The sequence below is a fragment of the Zeus faber genome (assembly GCF_960531495.2).
Source record: "Zeus faber genome assembly, chromosome: 5".
Classification (NCBI taxonomy): domain Eukaryota; kingdom Metazoa; phylum Chordata; class Actinopteri; order Zeiformes; family Zeidae; genus Zeus; species Zeus faber.
In genome coordinates, this window is record NC_137192.1 from 29,312,999 (window position 1) to 29,330,409 (window position 17,411).

The 17,411-nt window shown below is 43.5% G+C and overlaps 1 protein-coding gene across 1 annotated transcript in view; it reads right to left on the reverse strand.

Moving 5' to 3' along the window:
- The window catches only part of chchd6b (coiled-coil-helix-coiled-coil-helix domain containing 6b), a 65,595-nt gene that overhangs the window by 16,622 nt on the left and 31,562 nt on the right, over nucleotides 1-17,411 (reverse strand). The window contains exons 5-6 of the mRNA XM_080000279.1: nucleotides 14,031-14,114; nucleotides 4,670-4,740 (exon numbers count right to left, since the gene is read on the reverse strand). Of these exons, the coding sequence (XP_079856405.1) occupies nucleotides 4,670-4,740; nucleotides 14,031-14,114 (155 nt within the window). The remainder of the gene's footprint in view (nucleotides 1-4,669; nucleotides 4,741-14,030; nucleotides 14,115-17,411) is intronic.

Sequence of the window (17,411 nt, forward strand, 5' to 3'; positions counted from 1 at the left end):
GCAACTGCCTCGTTAAACTGAAATTAAAGGTGAGCTCTTATTAGAAAAACATTAGCTACCCTAGCTGGGGTGATAGCTAACTTTTGGAGGGAGAAACGGCAAAACAACACTCCAATTGCTTCTGCCTGTGACGCTTTGCATAAATAAGCACCGTGTCGAGGGAGAGAGATTAGGCTCCAATCATTTAACTTTCTCATTATTTTTATTTTTTTGTCTCTCTTTGGCAATGTGCGGTTTTTACCAAGAAAGCTTGAGTTCTGCGCCACTGAAAAGACTGACATTTGGGAATAAAGCAATAAGAAGAAAAAGGAAAGATCACAGGGGCGTAACATTTTATTATTCTCTCTCTGTGCACGTTGCTGTGTGTGTGTGTGTGTGTGTGTGTGTGTGTGTGTGTGTTAGTGAGATTATTAATGTATGATGACAAGGATTTGGGTTCCTCAAAACCAGCAGCCGTGGCAATGTGCTTCTGGTTTTTAATATTGCGCTGAGTGAAAGGGAAGAGGAGAGAGGATCAAAGATGTCATGGCTGGGGTGAGATCAAAGGCAGTGGCGGAGCATGCTTCTTGTATTGTTAGAGGCTTTATAAAGCTTTTATGATCCTGCCTCAAGGATAACTTTCATGACATTATTTTAGCTGGTGCATATGTGAATGCAGAGTTGCACAAAAATGACACACCGAGTTGGTCGAAATGTAGGTGAGGGGAGGGTATCGGGAGACTGACCGTACCCACCGCCTCCGATTACCGGGGCTATTGTGCGTCATATTTTGACAGCCGCCGGTTCCGGCGAGTACGATCCTGAACTCACAGGCACAATATTTGACAATATGACAAGACGATTCCACAAAGTTTAATGTCAACTCTGGGGAAACACTTTACAAAGTCTCTATCTGCCTCAAATGGGAATAGCAATCAAAAACAAGTAGGAGCCGCAGATTGAAAAGAGACAGTACTCAACCTGTATCTTCATACGCTGACAGGTTGAGTGCCGAGGAGAGATAGGGAAGGCAGGGGAACAATTCACACTCTGTTAGCCTAGCGGATAGATCCCCACTGAACTCCCTTAGCGAGAATCCACAGAAGGAGAGATAGGAGGGGATAAGGAGAATGTTTCATTAAAACAGGTGACGTGCGGGAACAAGATAGGGTGTGTGCATGTGTGTCTGCGCGCGCATGTGTGTGTGTGTGTGTGTGTGTGTGTGTGTGTGTGTGTGTGTGCGCGTGTGTTTGAGATCCTGTGTTTGTGCGTGACATCTCATCGCTGATAACTTTTCAATCGGAAGGACTCGGGCTCGGCCGACTTGCTGGAGTCAGGTTGTCGCAGGGTGAGACATGCTCGGCGGAGCGTTGTGTGGCTATCGCCCCCCCCCTCGCTCGCATCGTCATCACCAGCCATTTCAATTACGGTTTTGTTTCAGTTAATTTCATTTTTTTTGTACAACATTTAAACTGGCCCTCTGCCCTTCTTGCATTAGCAGCCAAATATGAAAAACAAGGAAGAAATACGATGCAAACACTGAATCAGCATGCCTTCCTCATTACTTTGCATAGTGGACTTGCCTATAGCAACATGTGATTCATATTGGTGCAGGTAACTGTTGTATGCCAGTACATCACTTGCAACGACAACCAAAGACAACCTTGACTGAAATGTAATTATTCAAAAATGTGGCACCTCACCGTTTGACTGCTTGGCTGCCGGTACGCACCAATTAGTACAAAATATTTCCAATAAAATGAGGCTGACAAAAACATGTTTGAGACCACAACAGTGCAAGCAGAGACGGTTTGATTTGTGCCAGAGTTTGGCTCAATTCGTACTCCCGGTTGTCTTCTCCGTTACACTTGTATGTTTGTGTGTGTGTACTCCTCAAACAACAAACCGCTCAGAAAAGCGAGGTAGGGGAATAGATAGTGTAAGCACGTGAATCCTTCTTTCATAATGATGACTCTGTCAGAGCGGTGTGCAGACAGGTCCTGTCACTTGTAACCGCTCCTCTGCTACCTCGACGAGCAGAGACAGTACGGAGTAGTGAGCTACCAGCCTTACTCATTAATTGGGCATGTTGAACAAATTCTCCCGGGCATGTGTACAAACCGGAGCTGAGGTACTCAAGTCCGGACTCTAGGTGTTTTTTTTTCCTGTTGTCTTAAACTTTTGTTTATTTTGTTAGTTATGTAATTTGTGCATTATGTTAACCTCTGGCTCTCAACCCCATCCCTCATTAAACCCAAGCTTCACTCGACTCATCTAGTCCCGGTACTATATTTATTTTGGACTCCACTTAGGTAGTGAAACACACAGAACTGATAACATTGCCATACAATGGGACTCAGAAGAAGGCTTCTTATTCATATTGACAGTCTTAAACCCCGTAGCAAAGGCAAAAAGAAGCCTAGCAACAAATGATTACACAGTGAAGACTTGAGCAAGGTAATTTGATCATTCATTCAGTGTGATCAATTATGTCAAATGTCACCTTCAAATAAAAATGCCAGATGAAAGGAAAGAAGACACGAGTGATCGCAGAAAAGCTGGAGCACTGGTGGAACAGATGAAACAAACATACCAAATGTGTAAAAGCAGAGAATGGAGGGCGAGAACAGGCCGTTTTGAATGTTTGTCTGCATCGTGGCCTCCCTCTGCTGCAGCAGTGGCTAAATAGAATAATTACTGGGTGGTCAGTGTAGTGTGAAATGACAGCGTGACCACGGCACAATAAAATGCTGCCCAAATACTGACAGAACATCATGAGCACGTGGCTGCCTGAATACAAAGCGGGTCCAAGCGTGGTGGAGATAGGGAGCGAAAAGGGGGATTGAAGTTTACGTCTGTGCATCCTTGTGTCAGTTACACAGCAGAGACACAGAAAAATAATGAGGAGTTCAGTGCGGCTGGATAATATGCCTGTACATTTTGAAACAGCAAAGCTCCGCTAATAAAATGAGCAGGGCATAGAATTAAAAACTTAAATTGGTTACCATTCAAATTAATTGACTAGAAGAGGCTTCTCACGTAAGGCCTGAATGCAGTTGTTTTGAAGGTATTGCACTCTGCGATGGTTGAAAATGCTAAAATGCTGGTATTTAAATTTCACTCATTCACCATATTACGACCATGTACTGTATACAGTATATACACGTTTGTTGCTCCAAATACTGGAAATAGCACAAATTATCAACATGATTATATGGTTAGTGATGACAATATATAAAGGTAGGAGATCATTATGAATGATGTGATTTAAGAACAAACTGTGCAGCTTGTCTTGGTTTGTGTTTCTTAAAAAAATGAAATGAATTAATGCCTTTGACTTTGCCCCTTCTTTCATTATTCAATGAAAAGGTGTTAAACTACTCGAAAATACGATGTCAAACAAATGTCTTGCTACAATTGCTTGCAAACAGGAAAACACACTATAATCATGAAAGTCATTAGACCAGACGTGGCTTCAGTTCTCAGAGCAAAAATGGTGGAATCGTACAGCCTGGAGATTATTGTTAAAGTGAAATCTGTAACACCGCCTCAGGAGATATACTGTGGATTGATTTAAGGTAGAAGCAGTAAATATAATTATTGTATAAACACACGTTGTCAAAGAAATATTTAATTTCGTTTAAGGTGGCCAGGGTTACAAAAGGTGTAGAGAGAAACAGATGTGACTGGTCCAGGTATGAAGAGAGGAAGGGAGAGATTAGATTTGCGTGGGACCAAAAGGACAGGAGCGTCAGTCAATTAAAAACTATACAGCATAGGCTAATGTTGCAAATTCATTTGAGCACAATGTCTGCAAACATTATCCATTCATGTCGTCATGGAAGGGGGAAGAGAAAGCACACCGACTGAACAACTTTCACCGAGCTATCTTGCAGCGGTGGCTCTTAAATTGGGGCGAAAAATTATGTTACTATGGGCTTTAAATTGACAGCGACCAAAGACGACGGCAGTGACAGGGTGGTTGTCATGATGCTGTTGAGAATCAAATTGACCCTCGTTTTAGCCGCAGGTAAATTCTACACTTCCATTCCCTGCACACTCCCCACAGTTTCTGTTTTCCTGTGTGAAGATTGCAACTGTTCCTTGCCAGACAAATTTAAACCCAAAAAAAAGGGCCAAGTCTGTTAGTGGCCGATTTACAGCCATGATTGCCAAGCTTGTCGCTGCTGCAGAACTCAGCTATCAGCGGTATTTTGTAAACCCGTCGTGTGAAGCAGAATGGTGAAAGGTGAATGTTAAGTATGTACTATTGTGAGAAACTGTTAATTGTAGAATGAGAATAGTCGCTGACTTTAACTGAGAAAAAAGGAAATTAAATGAAGACTCACAAAAAAACAGTCATTCAGAAACAGAAATAAAGAAAAGGATACAAATAAAGACAACAAAAACTGAACAGGTTATTGCAAAGTGAGATGGCGATAATTACTTCTCAAATGAGTCTTGTATTAATGTGCAGGCCAGAGGCTTCGCATCCACTAGCGGTTGGAGATTAAGTCTCGATTATGTGATTATTTGTGAGTGTATTCACTAGTCATTTGCAAGTTACCATGCCCCAACATGTATAGTCATCCAAGACATTAAGGCTGAGATAGAAATAAGTAACAAGCGTTTTGGAAAGGCTCTTTCCAGGTACCACAATGGTGCCATAGGGCTAATTCACAGTACTTACCGAATATGAGCCTCAGCCTTGGTCGCTGCCTGGTTGTACTGCTCAGTTGTCTGCTTGTAGTTGTAAAGGTTCTGTATGAAGGCAGAGAGAAAGACAGAGGAAGGTGAGAGATGAGTTTAATTAGACCGAATTTTTGCTCAACAGACTTTCCCCTTCAGGTTTTCATTTCACAGTCTCGGAAAGTGGGCTGTCTCAGTGTCCCTGGCTTTTAACATAAATCAATTTCAAGATTACAGCATTAAAAAAATAAAATAACATTAAACACAGAATAACTTTGGTCTGAGTCAACCTTTTTGAATTGAGTTCTGCTAATTAGAGGCTAACAGCTCACGGCGCCCATGCAATATTTACAGGGTTACAACTATTTTATTGACTTCCTACAACCCATTTTAAACCTCTATTAAGTCTCCCATGATCAGCTGAACGCACAAAGCGGCATCTGAAATGTCACATTCGTTAAATTAGCAACCTTTTAAACCCTACGGCAACACTAACAAATCAGAATGTTGATGGCCTGTTGGCATGCCATAAAGTTTTATGTCCGTAGAAGAAAAATGGCATTTCGTAGCAATTACTCTAATGATGGAGCCCTTGCCTAAAGGGTCATATACAACATACCTTAACCTCAGTAATCAAACTCTGCAGAGGGACCAAAGCTGCTTAGAAATGGTCGAGTGGCAGAGTTCTTGAAACAATCCATCCATCCATCCATCCATTTTCTAACCCGCTTATCCTGGCCAGGGTTGTGGTGGCAACAGGGCCAACAGAGCAGCCAAGACCTCCCTTTGCCCAGCAACTTCCTCTCCGCCTTTCCTGGGGGATCAATAGGCGTTTCTATGCCAGCCATGAGATATAATCTCTCCAGCGTGTCCTGGGTTTGCCACGGGGTCTCCCCCAGCTGGATGTGCCCGGTACATCTCCAAAGGGATGCGTCCAGGATACCAAACAACCTCAACTGACACCTCTCCACGCTGAGGAGCAGCGGTTGTACTCTGAGGCTCTCCTGGATCACAGAGCTCCTTCCCTCATGACAGAGAGTGAGCCCCCGCTACTTTACGGAGAAACCCAATTGCAGTCGCATGTATCTGCGATCTCGTTCTTTCCGTCACTACCCATAGCTCATGACCCTAGATGAGGGTGGGAACGAACACCGACCGTAAAATTGAGAGCTTCCCCTTGTAGCTGAGCCCCCTATTCACCACTACGGTCCGATTTCCACATCACTGCAGCCGTTGCACCTAACCGGCGATCAATCTCCCGATCCTTTTTACCCTCATTCGTGAATAAGAATCCTGAAATACCTGAACTCCACCTGGGGCAGTTGCTCCCCCCTCACCTGTAGGGGACAAGCTATCTTTTTCCGGTAGAGAACCATGGCCTCAGATTTGGAGGTGCTGATCCTCATCCCGACCACATCACACTCGGCTGCAAACCGCTCAAGTGGGCGTCGCAGTTCACAGTGTGATGGTGCCAAAAGGACAACTCCATTTGCAGATAGCAGCGATGCCACCCTTATGTCACCAAACTGGATACTCTCCAGAACACGGCAAGGCCTTGACACCATGTCCATGAAAACCATGAACAGGAAAGGAGACAAGCGCAACCTTGGAGTCCGATGCCCACCCTAAACAAGCTTTACTTAATGCCAAGAATACGGACCCAGCTCTTGCTTTGAGTATATAAGGACCGAGTGGCTCACAGAAGCAGCCCCTGCATCCCATACTCCCGCAGCACCTCCCACAGACAACCTTGGGGAACACGATCGTAAGCCTTCTCCAAATCCACAAAACACAACCCCATGGTTCCTCCTGAAACTGGGGTTTGACAATCAGCCGGAGTCTCCTTTCCAGCACCTTGGCATTTTGTCTGCAGGAACGAAATTCAAATGCAATGTGCCTCTTTTCCCTTCTGAGTCGCCGGATGGTCTTCCAGGACCCTTTTTGCTTTCCAAGACCTCTCTGCAGAGTCAGGAGTTCCTCAAGCTAACCAAGCCCGAAAGGCCGCCTTTTGCTGCTTGATGGCCCTCTCAACAGCTGGTGTCCACCAGAAAGTTCTTGGGTTGCCACCATGAGAGGCACCAACCAGCTTTTGACCACAGCTCCTAACAGCTGCTTCCACAATAGAATGGAATAAGAGACTAACTCCATGTCTCCAACCACCTGCTGAATGTAGGAGAAGCTCTTTCGGAGGTGAGAGTTGTAGTCAAGGAATTGGGTTCCAGAGCCATCACTGGTTGTAGATGTGAGCCTAACTATATCTAGCTGGTATCGCTCAACCCCACGCACTAGTTCAGCCCCGCCCCCCCCAGAAAGGTGAGATTCCATGCATGTACCAAAAGCCAGTTTCCGTTGCCTAAGTCCAGAACATCTAGAACCGCTCGGCTGGCTCCCCTTGCTTGTCGGCATTGCACCCCACCCCTACACTGCAGCCTGCAGATGGTGAGCCCACACAATGGTGCTATGAAGTCTTTTCGCGCTGGGCCCGAGGCCTGGGTTACATGGGTTGATCCCGCCACCAGGCACTCGTCTGTGAACGCCACTCCGAGACTTGGCTCCAGAAGTGGGTCCCAGTAACCCAGGGTTGGGCCAGTGTAAAAACCTTCAAACTGGTTTGATATGAAGTGAAACCACTGGGCCAAAGGGTTAGCCAAAGACTGGGCCAGTATACCGAAAGAACGCATCTGAGCCGTGTTGCATTTTAACCACTGGTTAAAATGCGTTTTACACGTTCAGCGAGTGGCAATGGAAAGCCAATCAGTTTGGACAATCTAAAGCTGAACTTTCACCTCTAACCAATCACGTTTGTCGATATAGAAATAAGACCCGCTCCCTCCCTCGTGGACATGTTGTGCTTGTACGCACACACACACACACACACACACACACACACACACACACACACAGACACACACACACAAACAGAGTGGAGACAGGGCGGCAGCGTCATTGTGTAAAATCGACGAGACGTGCCACACCATAAACTTTATTATTTATATAGATTAAATAGAATACTTGCCATATTTATTCTCTTTTTGATCTTAGCTCAATTTTATTTATGTGAAATGCAGCTGCATTTATTTAATTAAAGCAGTTGCACGTGTTACTTAATGACACAAACTGAAATTATTTGATTTAAGTCGTAAAATTCGTAATATTTATTTATTTACTTATTAAATGGAATTAACTGACAGGATTTATTTTTGTTTTGAATATTCAATAAAAAAATATAAAACATCTACATGCCTTTATTATGTCATTCTTTATATAGCATGCCTATCAATTGTTTTTAAGCTCAATAAACACAGATAATATTTGACCGGAATCTCTCCCATTTGTCCGGCACACTGAAATCTTCCACGGCGTTGTGACTAGCGTATGAATAGCGTTTAAAAAAGATCGGAAAAAAAGATTGAGGAGGCAGGTCACGATCTACGTCACGCCCGACCCGCAAAACCGGAAATCTGCCACTACAGGGCCACAATCCAGGAAACAAATTGTATCAATTTTTTTTTCTATTTAGTGAACCTTAAGACATTAGAGGTGCTGACCATCTCTCATGGCGTTTTGTAATCTGTTTTATCTTCCCTAGACATATGTTTAGCGCTCTGCTATCTAGAATAATGCTCAGTTTAGCCGGCCTAACCTATAAAGGGATACTGAGAATATGTTTTAAGCCCTAAGACCCATGAGATAAATTATCACCTAATGGATGTAGTGTTGGAATCATTGTAATATGGTGTAGAATGCCCAAGACAAAAAGCCAATCTCTCTTGTCTCCCTCTTTCACACATCAACTCTCTGCGCAGTAATCACCATTTTAAACCAATAATCACAGCGCCCGTGCCTTTCTTTAATTATCTCCCATATTCCCAATAGATGGGGGCGATAGGAGAGGAGCATAATTGAAGTGAGCGAGTGAGGAACGAGACAGGATCAAACACAAACCTCCTCCACAATCCCTAGTCCTCTATTTCTCCAGTGCTCCCTAGTCATTTTCGTATCTCATTATTTCACACTGATCCACAGACATGCTAACTCTGATCTTTCTGTCTGGTTTAGAATTGAAGCAAAGGCAGCGCCAACTATTCAACAACCATAACCTTGCAGCAGTCACTACTATGTAATTATTTCAGTTTACCACCGTGTGAAACCTACAAATAAGGCAATTAGTGCATTTTCATGCACAATAAAGTTCCGATTATATTCTGAATAAAGCAATAGTTCCAATATCACAACTGTTATTTAAACACTGTATTCATACTACTTGATCCGAATAAAGCCCAGAGCATATATATTCCAATTGATAAACCGAGATTATGCAATCATATTCCATTTAACTGTATCATGTATACACCTTAATCGTATTGCTTCTGGCATGTTCATTCTATGCGTTCAGAGATTCACACCATGTGCATTTGTTTGTTGCATTCAATGTGCAATGAATGTACATCGCTTCCTTTGCTCCCGACTGAACTTCCATTGATGAATGATCCATGTGATGAGCCACGTAAACTAAGATGTTTACATGTGCAATATTTTGATTTTTATGTTATTCTGGTTATTGACCTTATTCAGATTAATGTGTGCACATATCATACTGAATGGTACAGGGGCCAACATATCTCACAGAATCAGGGCAACAACAAAAAATAAGACCACACAGAATAAAAGACTTCTTACAACATCCTTTGACAGGAGCTATACAATGTGAGGCAGAAAACAAAATACTAAATAGAATACAAAAGTTATCTTTTTTAATCTTCTGACTGATTTGTAGTTGTCCTGTTTCTGTCCAGTTGCAAACGTTACTTGATGTAAGTTTTTATCCCTGCCAGTTAGGTTTGGTGGCTGTGCTATATTGGATTTTCCAGGCTAGGATTCAGGATAAAGCTGCTGTCGCTAAGTCTTCCCATTGCTGGTGTATCTGGACGGGACTTACATGCCACACCTCTATGGGGGAAAGGTCGGCAGCAGCATCTCCAGAGACTGAAGGAGAATAGAGTTAACTCCACGCTGATTTAGCCGCTAAAGTTATTTTTAACCCTATTCCCAATGATGGGATGAAATGGGATAAAAGCTTTGGGTACTGACATCACAGAGTTATGCATCAGACTAATCTACTAAGCATTAATCTCGTGCAATCATTTTTACCCTTAATAAACAGCCCCATCGTCATCATTTGAAATCGCTTTAAAGCAAGCTTGTGCTTCATAGGTATGAAAAAGGGAAGTCTCATGGCCTTGGATGGGTATACAAAGTGAGAAGTTGGTCCATTGGTAGCGACTGTCTCTTGCTCCAGGCCAAGATTTAAGTGGGTCCAATAAGTGAAGGAAAAGTTGACAGTGAGGGGCTATCCTTGAGGGACTGCTGGTGCCATAGCTCAGATGAAAAGTTGCCCACAGAGACTTTAAGTCTGTATGTCCCATGGATAGAAGGGGAGAGAAGGAATATGGCACTGAGAGGATAAGGGTTAAATGATGTGTGATTTCTGCCTAAACTCAATCTACAGGTCTTGAAGTGTTGAGTGGGGATTGCCTTTAGGGGTGAAATCTGGCATGATTTGATAGGTGAATTGGGAACAGTGTGGCAGAAGCTTCTCGTCCAAAACATCTCTCTTTCACAATGTCCCTCTCACAAACACTCACACACACAAACACACAGACACACATAAATACCTAAAGGGAGTGAGACAAATCTTAATTTCCATCTATTTCCACTCACACAGTGGGCAATTTGAAGGAAGTTTTTTTTGAGGGGAAAGATGTAAAAAGCACCGATGTAACCATCAACCGAAGCTCCACCGGTGGAAGGAATACAGGCTGGTGAGAAGAGAGGAGCTTTTCAGTGTGCAGCTGAAACAGATACAGTGCATTCAATCGAGGAGGTAAGGCATTGGGCTGGTGGGGGGACTGGTGCATGTGGATGTCTGCATGTGTAATTGTGTATGTCTGTGTTGATATTGCCCTAGTAACAGCTTCTATTCAGCTGCTCATGACACCAGAGAGGTGGCGGCACTATCACTGGCGCACACACAACCCCCAAGCTCTTCAGAGCCGCTTGCATCGCGAGGGACAAAAGCCCAACGCAGAAAGACGGAGACGGATGAAGAGAGGGGCAATGATAACCCTCAACGGGGGGAAACTGGGTTTTGGGGCCGGTGGGAGGTGGGGGGGGTGGAGTCTTGTAGAGGGGATTAGCATGCGTACGTGTCTGTGTGTGCTTTAGCTTGCAGATATACAGGTATGCGAGTAAATCTTGTGTGCTCATTCGATTTTTGCATGCATGATTGTCGCAACACCCTCCAGCAGCGATGGAGTGAGATGGGCTGATGTCAGGATTTGAAGCAGGGGGGAGCAGGGCAGGTGGGGAAGAGGGGGGGTGCTTCACGCTTTACGCACTTTGACGTCAAGTGGATTATTTTATATTTCAGAGGCAGGAGATGACAAAAAATCAGGGGGGAGAAGAGGGGATTAAAAGAGGTGAATTTTAAACTGAGTCTTGTTTACAAAGTCGCTGGGGATGTTGTCGCAAAAAAGACAGATATACTCCACCTGTACGCTGGGAAGAGATTAGGGTTTGGGTAAGACGGGGCTCCTCGGAGACACAGAGGGAGAGAGAGAAGGAATGCACTGCTCTGTGTGGGAGGGCGCTACAGTTGCACATTTTTGGAGTCCCAATTTGTCTTTCTGTGTGCATGGAGGGGACGGGGAATGCAAACACTGTGCATTGAATTGGCCACTCTATCACAATTACCTTTAAAGTGACAGCAGGCAAACAAACCTGTCACTGTATAGCCACACACACATACACACACAGGCTGTTTTGTCATTTGCGTCAGGACTAGACTCCGCATCCAAAGCCTTTGGACAAACACTCTGGTGGTTCCTTTGTCCTTCATCCCTTTAGTAAACTTGATACCTGTGTGTGTGTGTGTGTGTGTGTGTGTGTGTGTGTGTGTGTGTGTGTCAGAGATAGAGATTCTTTATACTGTAGGTGGTCAACAACGCAGACACACACACAGACACGCACAGTTATCAGCCTCCAGTAGGAGCGGCAGAGTAATATGTTGATTTAAGAGGGGATCAAACACCAATTACCAGTGGATTCTGGCACTAATCAGGCTAGCCTTACCTTTGGCACGATTCATTAGCTCACACCATCAAGAGATAAAAACAGCCCGAATACATGTGCGTGGTTGTCTGTGTTGTACTCATTATACAGTTGTAAAGTCAATAACTAGAGAAACCTTCAACCAATGAGTCCAGAGAGGCCAAACATATATTGACGGCTACTTGGGTTAAAAAGTGTCAATTATCAGCTGAAGATCTCTGCTCAGCACAAACAGCATCTGTACACTGTATAGGCAACAATTACTGAGCGATGAGCAGCTCATGCATATATTGACTCGACAATAATACTTTGTTGACAGATAAATAATATAGTGAAATCTAAATTAACCTGTTTAGGCTAACACTGATGATCTGCTGAATGTGCTGAATCCACTGATGTGTCAAGGTTTCAAATATATGCCATATTATGGCAACCTTTATTGGGGGCACTCGTACACAACACAGCATGCCAACACTGAAAAGTATGACTTTTGATAGACATACTCTGTCATTTATGAATATGATGATGGTCAATACTTCTATGAGTGGCATTTTTTAACATCCAAACTGGAATTTGCAACAGGTATGAGAGGGAAACAGGGAGAGAGCTAGATATTGAAAAAAGAGGGGGCATGAAAGGAGGACCAGATGAATGGAGTGACGGACGGAAAATGAATTTGATGAGCAGGCAGAGGGATGGAGATGGACGCCAGCTCAGGACAGATTGTCTGTTTAATGCACAGTCTATATACCCTCTTTATCTCCGTCTCAGTCCTCTTCCCCTCTCTCTCTCTCTCTCTCTTTCTATCGCTCCCTCATCCGCATGCAGGTCGGCCCCAAAGCGAGGGATGGAAAAAAAGCAATAGAGAGCAGAGAAAGATAGAGTGTCCTCCACTCCTCTCCCAATCAGTCTCTTCCGTCAAGCATGGCGGCGTGTGCTGCCGGCGCGGAGTACAGGAGCCGTCAATTTAACTCGGCTATGTAAAAGGTTTACTCAGAGGGCTAAAGGAGGCGAGTGCAGGGGACCTGATAAGGCCCCCTGGTCTGTGTGACGGGCAGCACTGCCAATGTGCAGGGAAGGAGAGATTGGTTGGGGGTGTGGGCGGCAGTCTACAGGGCACATAACTGAAAACTGCCGGCTGAGGTGGATATGGTGAGGTGGGAGGAACAATTATCTATGAGGATGTTTGTGAGCTTGTATGCAAACCTGAATGTGGAAGAGGGAGCAAGTGGAGAAAGACATGACCATATGCCACCCCACATCCCGTGGAATGTCATTGAGCTGTATTGTGTTTATATGCTGTGTGGTTTTAAACTAATGCCAATGTGCCATTTGATGAAATCCCTTTCTCCTGTCTCCACTGTAGCTATTATGCTCTCTTCAAAGTTTTCCTAATTTTCTCCCTCTGGTTTTCCTTTTCCCCAAATTTAAACTCAAAGTCCATTGTCTTTTTGTCCCAGACAGTTGGTCCTCACCAGCGATTTGACACTTTGTTCTGCCCTTGAATTGCACACGTGTGGTGAGCCTGCACCTTATGAAACCTGCCTTTTTAACGAACCCCGTGGCCGACTCTGGTTTGTAAAAAGCAAGCAACATTTATTAACTGACTGCTCCAGTGGCTTTTACAGGGTGAAACATATCAGCAAGGTATTAGTGCCGAGGTGGAGGCCGAGCGAAAGAGAGTTAAGGCCATAATTTCTTGAGAGCACACAACAAACCACTTTCCCCTCTCCACTTTATTACTAGAAGGATGTTGGCACAAGGCTGTGGCAATGAAAAAGGGCCGATACATTTGATTAGCTGAAGTCTGTCAAAAACTCTGCAGAGTGCAGCTAAATCAGCACCTGGTGTGTCGTTGAACCACCTCTGCCGTGGAATTTAATTTACACCTATATTTTGACTTTTTTTTTCCTGGTTTGACATTTACAGGATAGTGGAGGTTCATTAGGTGTCTCGTTGAGAATGTACAGTCCCAATGAGAGACAGTGAACTGCCTCTTTAGATAATACTGTAGTAGTAGTACTGTGGTATCTACAGTACTGCCACACAAAGTATAAATTTGTTTTGCACACATGATGATACCTAAATGAAATATTGGCTATGAGTGTGGTGTCCAGGCAAAAAAATATATATATTCAACATAATTAAAATTGTTAACATTAAGTAACAGACTCTTTGGCTTTAATGTGTCTTAATATCACAAAAATCTTCTTGTTTTTGCATCTAATTTTAATGGAATGGTAATGGCTTACCTTCTTTTCCAAAGTTTCGAGCTGTTCTTTATAGAAGGCTGAAATAGTGGCGAGCTCCCGTTCTTTCCTCTCCAGCTGCTTTGCCTAAAGGGGAGACAGGATGGAAGATAGAATGGAATTTTACAAAAAAGTGGAAGAAAATAGCCAAAAGAAAAAGAGAACAGAGACAACAAGAAAATGGGAAGATTTTGGATAGCTGCGTAGTTTTCTTGGGGTCATTTCACCACAAAACTAAATGAATATGCTATCAAGATGGATTTCAGAGCCTTCAACTGTCATCCGACACCTTGGTAACATGCACTGATGCAAACTTGACAAACTCATTCTCATGTTGTATTTATGCCAGGATTTGACAAATAAGCTTCAAAGCAGCAACATTACGAGAGTTACAAGAGACCCAGTGTCATTCAGGTAAGACGGAATAGAAAAATATTTATTATATTGTGTCTGTGATGTGTTCAGATCATTAGGATCATATAGCGTTGTGTTTTTTCATGTATACCAACACTCAAAGTGGAAACAGTATCTATGATCATACAGCACACAAGACATAACCACACCTCATACCCACATGCAGAAGAAAGGAATGGCTCAAAAATAGTGGTTAAAATGATGAGTCCCTACGCATCAGAACTTACAAGGCCACTGCGGTGGCAATTGGCTGCCATGGCGGCTGCTGGGGCTGACATGGCGGGGATGGCGTAAGGATGAGGTGAAGCGCTTTATGCCCGCAATACCAAGCTGTAGTGGGCAGCAAGAAAGCCGATTGGCTATGAGACGGCCCGAGGCGGGGCAAAGCCGTAGGAGCATGCAAGCAGAGGGAAACAGGAGGCAAAAATCAAAGATGTGAGTGAGATTCCAGACTGTGAAAAATTAATTAGTTAAACAAAAAATAAACTGAAGTAATACTGCAATACGGAAGGTTTTTAGTTATGGGAAACAACTCGCTATTTTTCAACCCAGGCCTTATTAAAATGTCGGTTCCAATCATTTAGAAGTGTTCATACCTTTCATTTTCAAAACATCATATAGTTCTCAAAAAGGAGATTTAATATGTTTTTTAAGGCATTGCCCCATTGGACTGCATTGAAGCACAATGAGACATTGCAGCAGCGCCATATACAGCAGAGGTTGTGCTCAGTTATAAATGATGGGAACATTTTAACATTTTAAGACCTGGGTAGAAATAAAGTGAACCCACCTTTAAAACTTGACGGAAACCGAATTGTGGTAACTTACTTTTACAGTGTGATGCTTCACTTTGATTCAACACCATCATTTAAATTAGATCCAAAATACATTTTTTAAATTATAAATATTAAATAAAACAAATAAGTGACAATCCATGTACAATGTAGGAAAATGACGTAGCAGAGCTGCAGAAAGAGGAGTTGTGAGAAAGAGTTAAATGATAGAAATTAGTGTATTCAGCAAATCTTTTACCATGTCATCAGCTTTTCAACCTCCTCACTCATATTGCTTAGTAGTTAAACTCACTTTAGGCTGTCCAGGCACAAGATTACAGCAGCAACCATGTTATGAAAAGCACCAGAGTTGTGGCTCTTGTCCCAAGAACACACTTTAAAACTCTTAAAAGTCATAAAATACAACTTCCACAGAAACTTCCACAAGTTTTCAAAGGTGCGTAATTTTAACAGGTTGACTGTAACAAGCTTTATCTAGTTGATATTTTTGGAAGGAAAATAACTGTGACTTGGTCAAAGCTTGTAAAGGATTTAAATGAAACATTATTACAAAGAATAGCATGATCCATAAACAAGCACCACCCCATCCCCAAATGGACGGAGCTGATGACTGAGATGTGTGTGTGTGTGTGTGTGTGTGTGTGTGTGTGTGTGTGTGTGTGTGTGTGTGTGTGTGTGTGTGTAGCTAGAGATCCTTTGGAGATCATACAGTACCATTGAGTGGTATATGTTTACCCATGTGCGCCCGTGTGTTGATACGTCCCAATCTATGCTCACAGAGGGACTTTGCCAAAACGGAGCACGCACACCAAAACAAGATTGACCGCCCCAAACAGATGGTTGTTTCATATAGACTCATCATCTCCAGGCTAATGGAGGATATTGAGAGAGCTGGAGTCACGGTTGTATGGACAGAACGTGGTGCATGATCAAATGACAATTGGGCAGGGTGCAACACATGGGGAACAACGGAGCAACTTGGTATTAGCCACATATAAAACACTAAATAAAGGTGTGCGCGCGTATATCTACACTTGCACTCACCCACACACATACAATAGATTTAAAACTAAATAAACACAATTCTTCACAAGTCCACACACATGCAACACACACCATGAATTGCATGGTTTTATGTCAAAGAATAATGGTGACCGATCACCGGAGTCGACTTGTGCATTATTGCATGTGATAGGAATCAGATGGAGCAATAGTATCTGCTCTGGAGAGATCAGCTGATCTTATCTGCTCTGCTCCTGACGTTGTCTACAGATGCGCGCGCGCGCACACACACACACACACACACACACACACACACACACACACACACACACACACACACACACACACACACACACACACACACACACACACACACACACACACACACACACACACACACACACACACACGTACACACACACACACACACACGTACACACACAAACTCCAATTATCATTACATGTAATTTAAAACAATCTAGTACGCGAGCACATACACACACACACACGCACGTTCACACACAAACTCCAATTATCATTACATGTAATTTAAAACAATCTAATCTTGTCTAAGTTAACAGGAATGTGTTACTCCACAGAGCACATCTGGATACTCCCATCTTCACGCACACACATTTTTCCTTTCCAAAGCGGCTGTTTGACACTCAAAGGATGTGTGCACATGTGTTGGAGAGAGAGAAAGAGAGAGGGAGGGAGCGAGGGAGAGAGAATGTGTGTATGTGTAAAAATCACCTCTGCCAGCATCACAGATGATATGTAATTTTCTAGCTGAATACCTCCCAAAGTGTTGTTGTGTGCAATGGTGGCGGCGGCACACTCACAGCCTCGCTTTAATGCACAACAAAAACATGACATTTGAATAGAGGAAAGAGGGAAAGAGCGGGGGATGGGGTAAAGAGAGGGTGAGAGAAGGAGAGAAAGAAAGGAGAGACGGGGCAGGAAAAAGAGAGGGAGATTGAGAGTTTTTCGCAAAAACAGCAACACTTTCAATGCTATAGCGCTGCTTACCCAAGCATCCATTTCTGCTGGCTGGGGGAGAAAAGAGAGGGAGGGGGGAGGTGTAAGGTAGAGGAGAGTCGCAGGATAATGAGGGAGAGGGAAAAAAAGGTGTGAAAAGGGAGAGGAGAGAAGCGAGGAGAATGCACGTAGAATG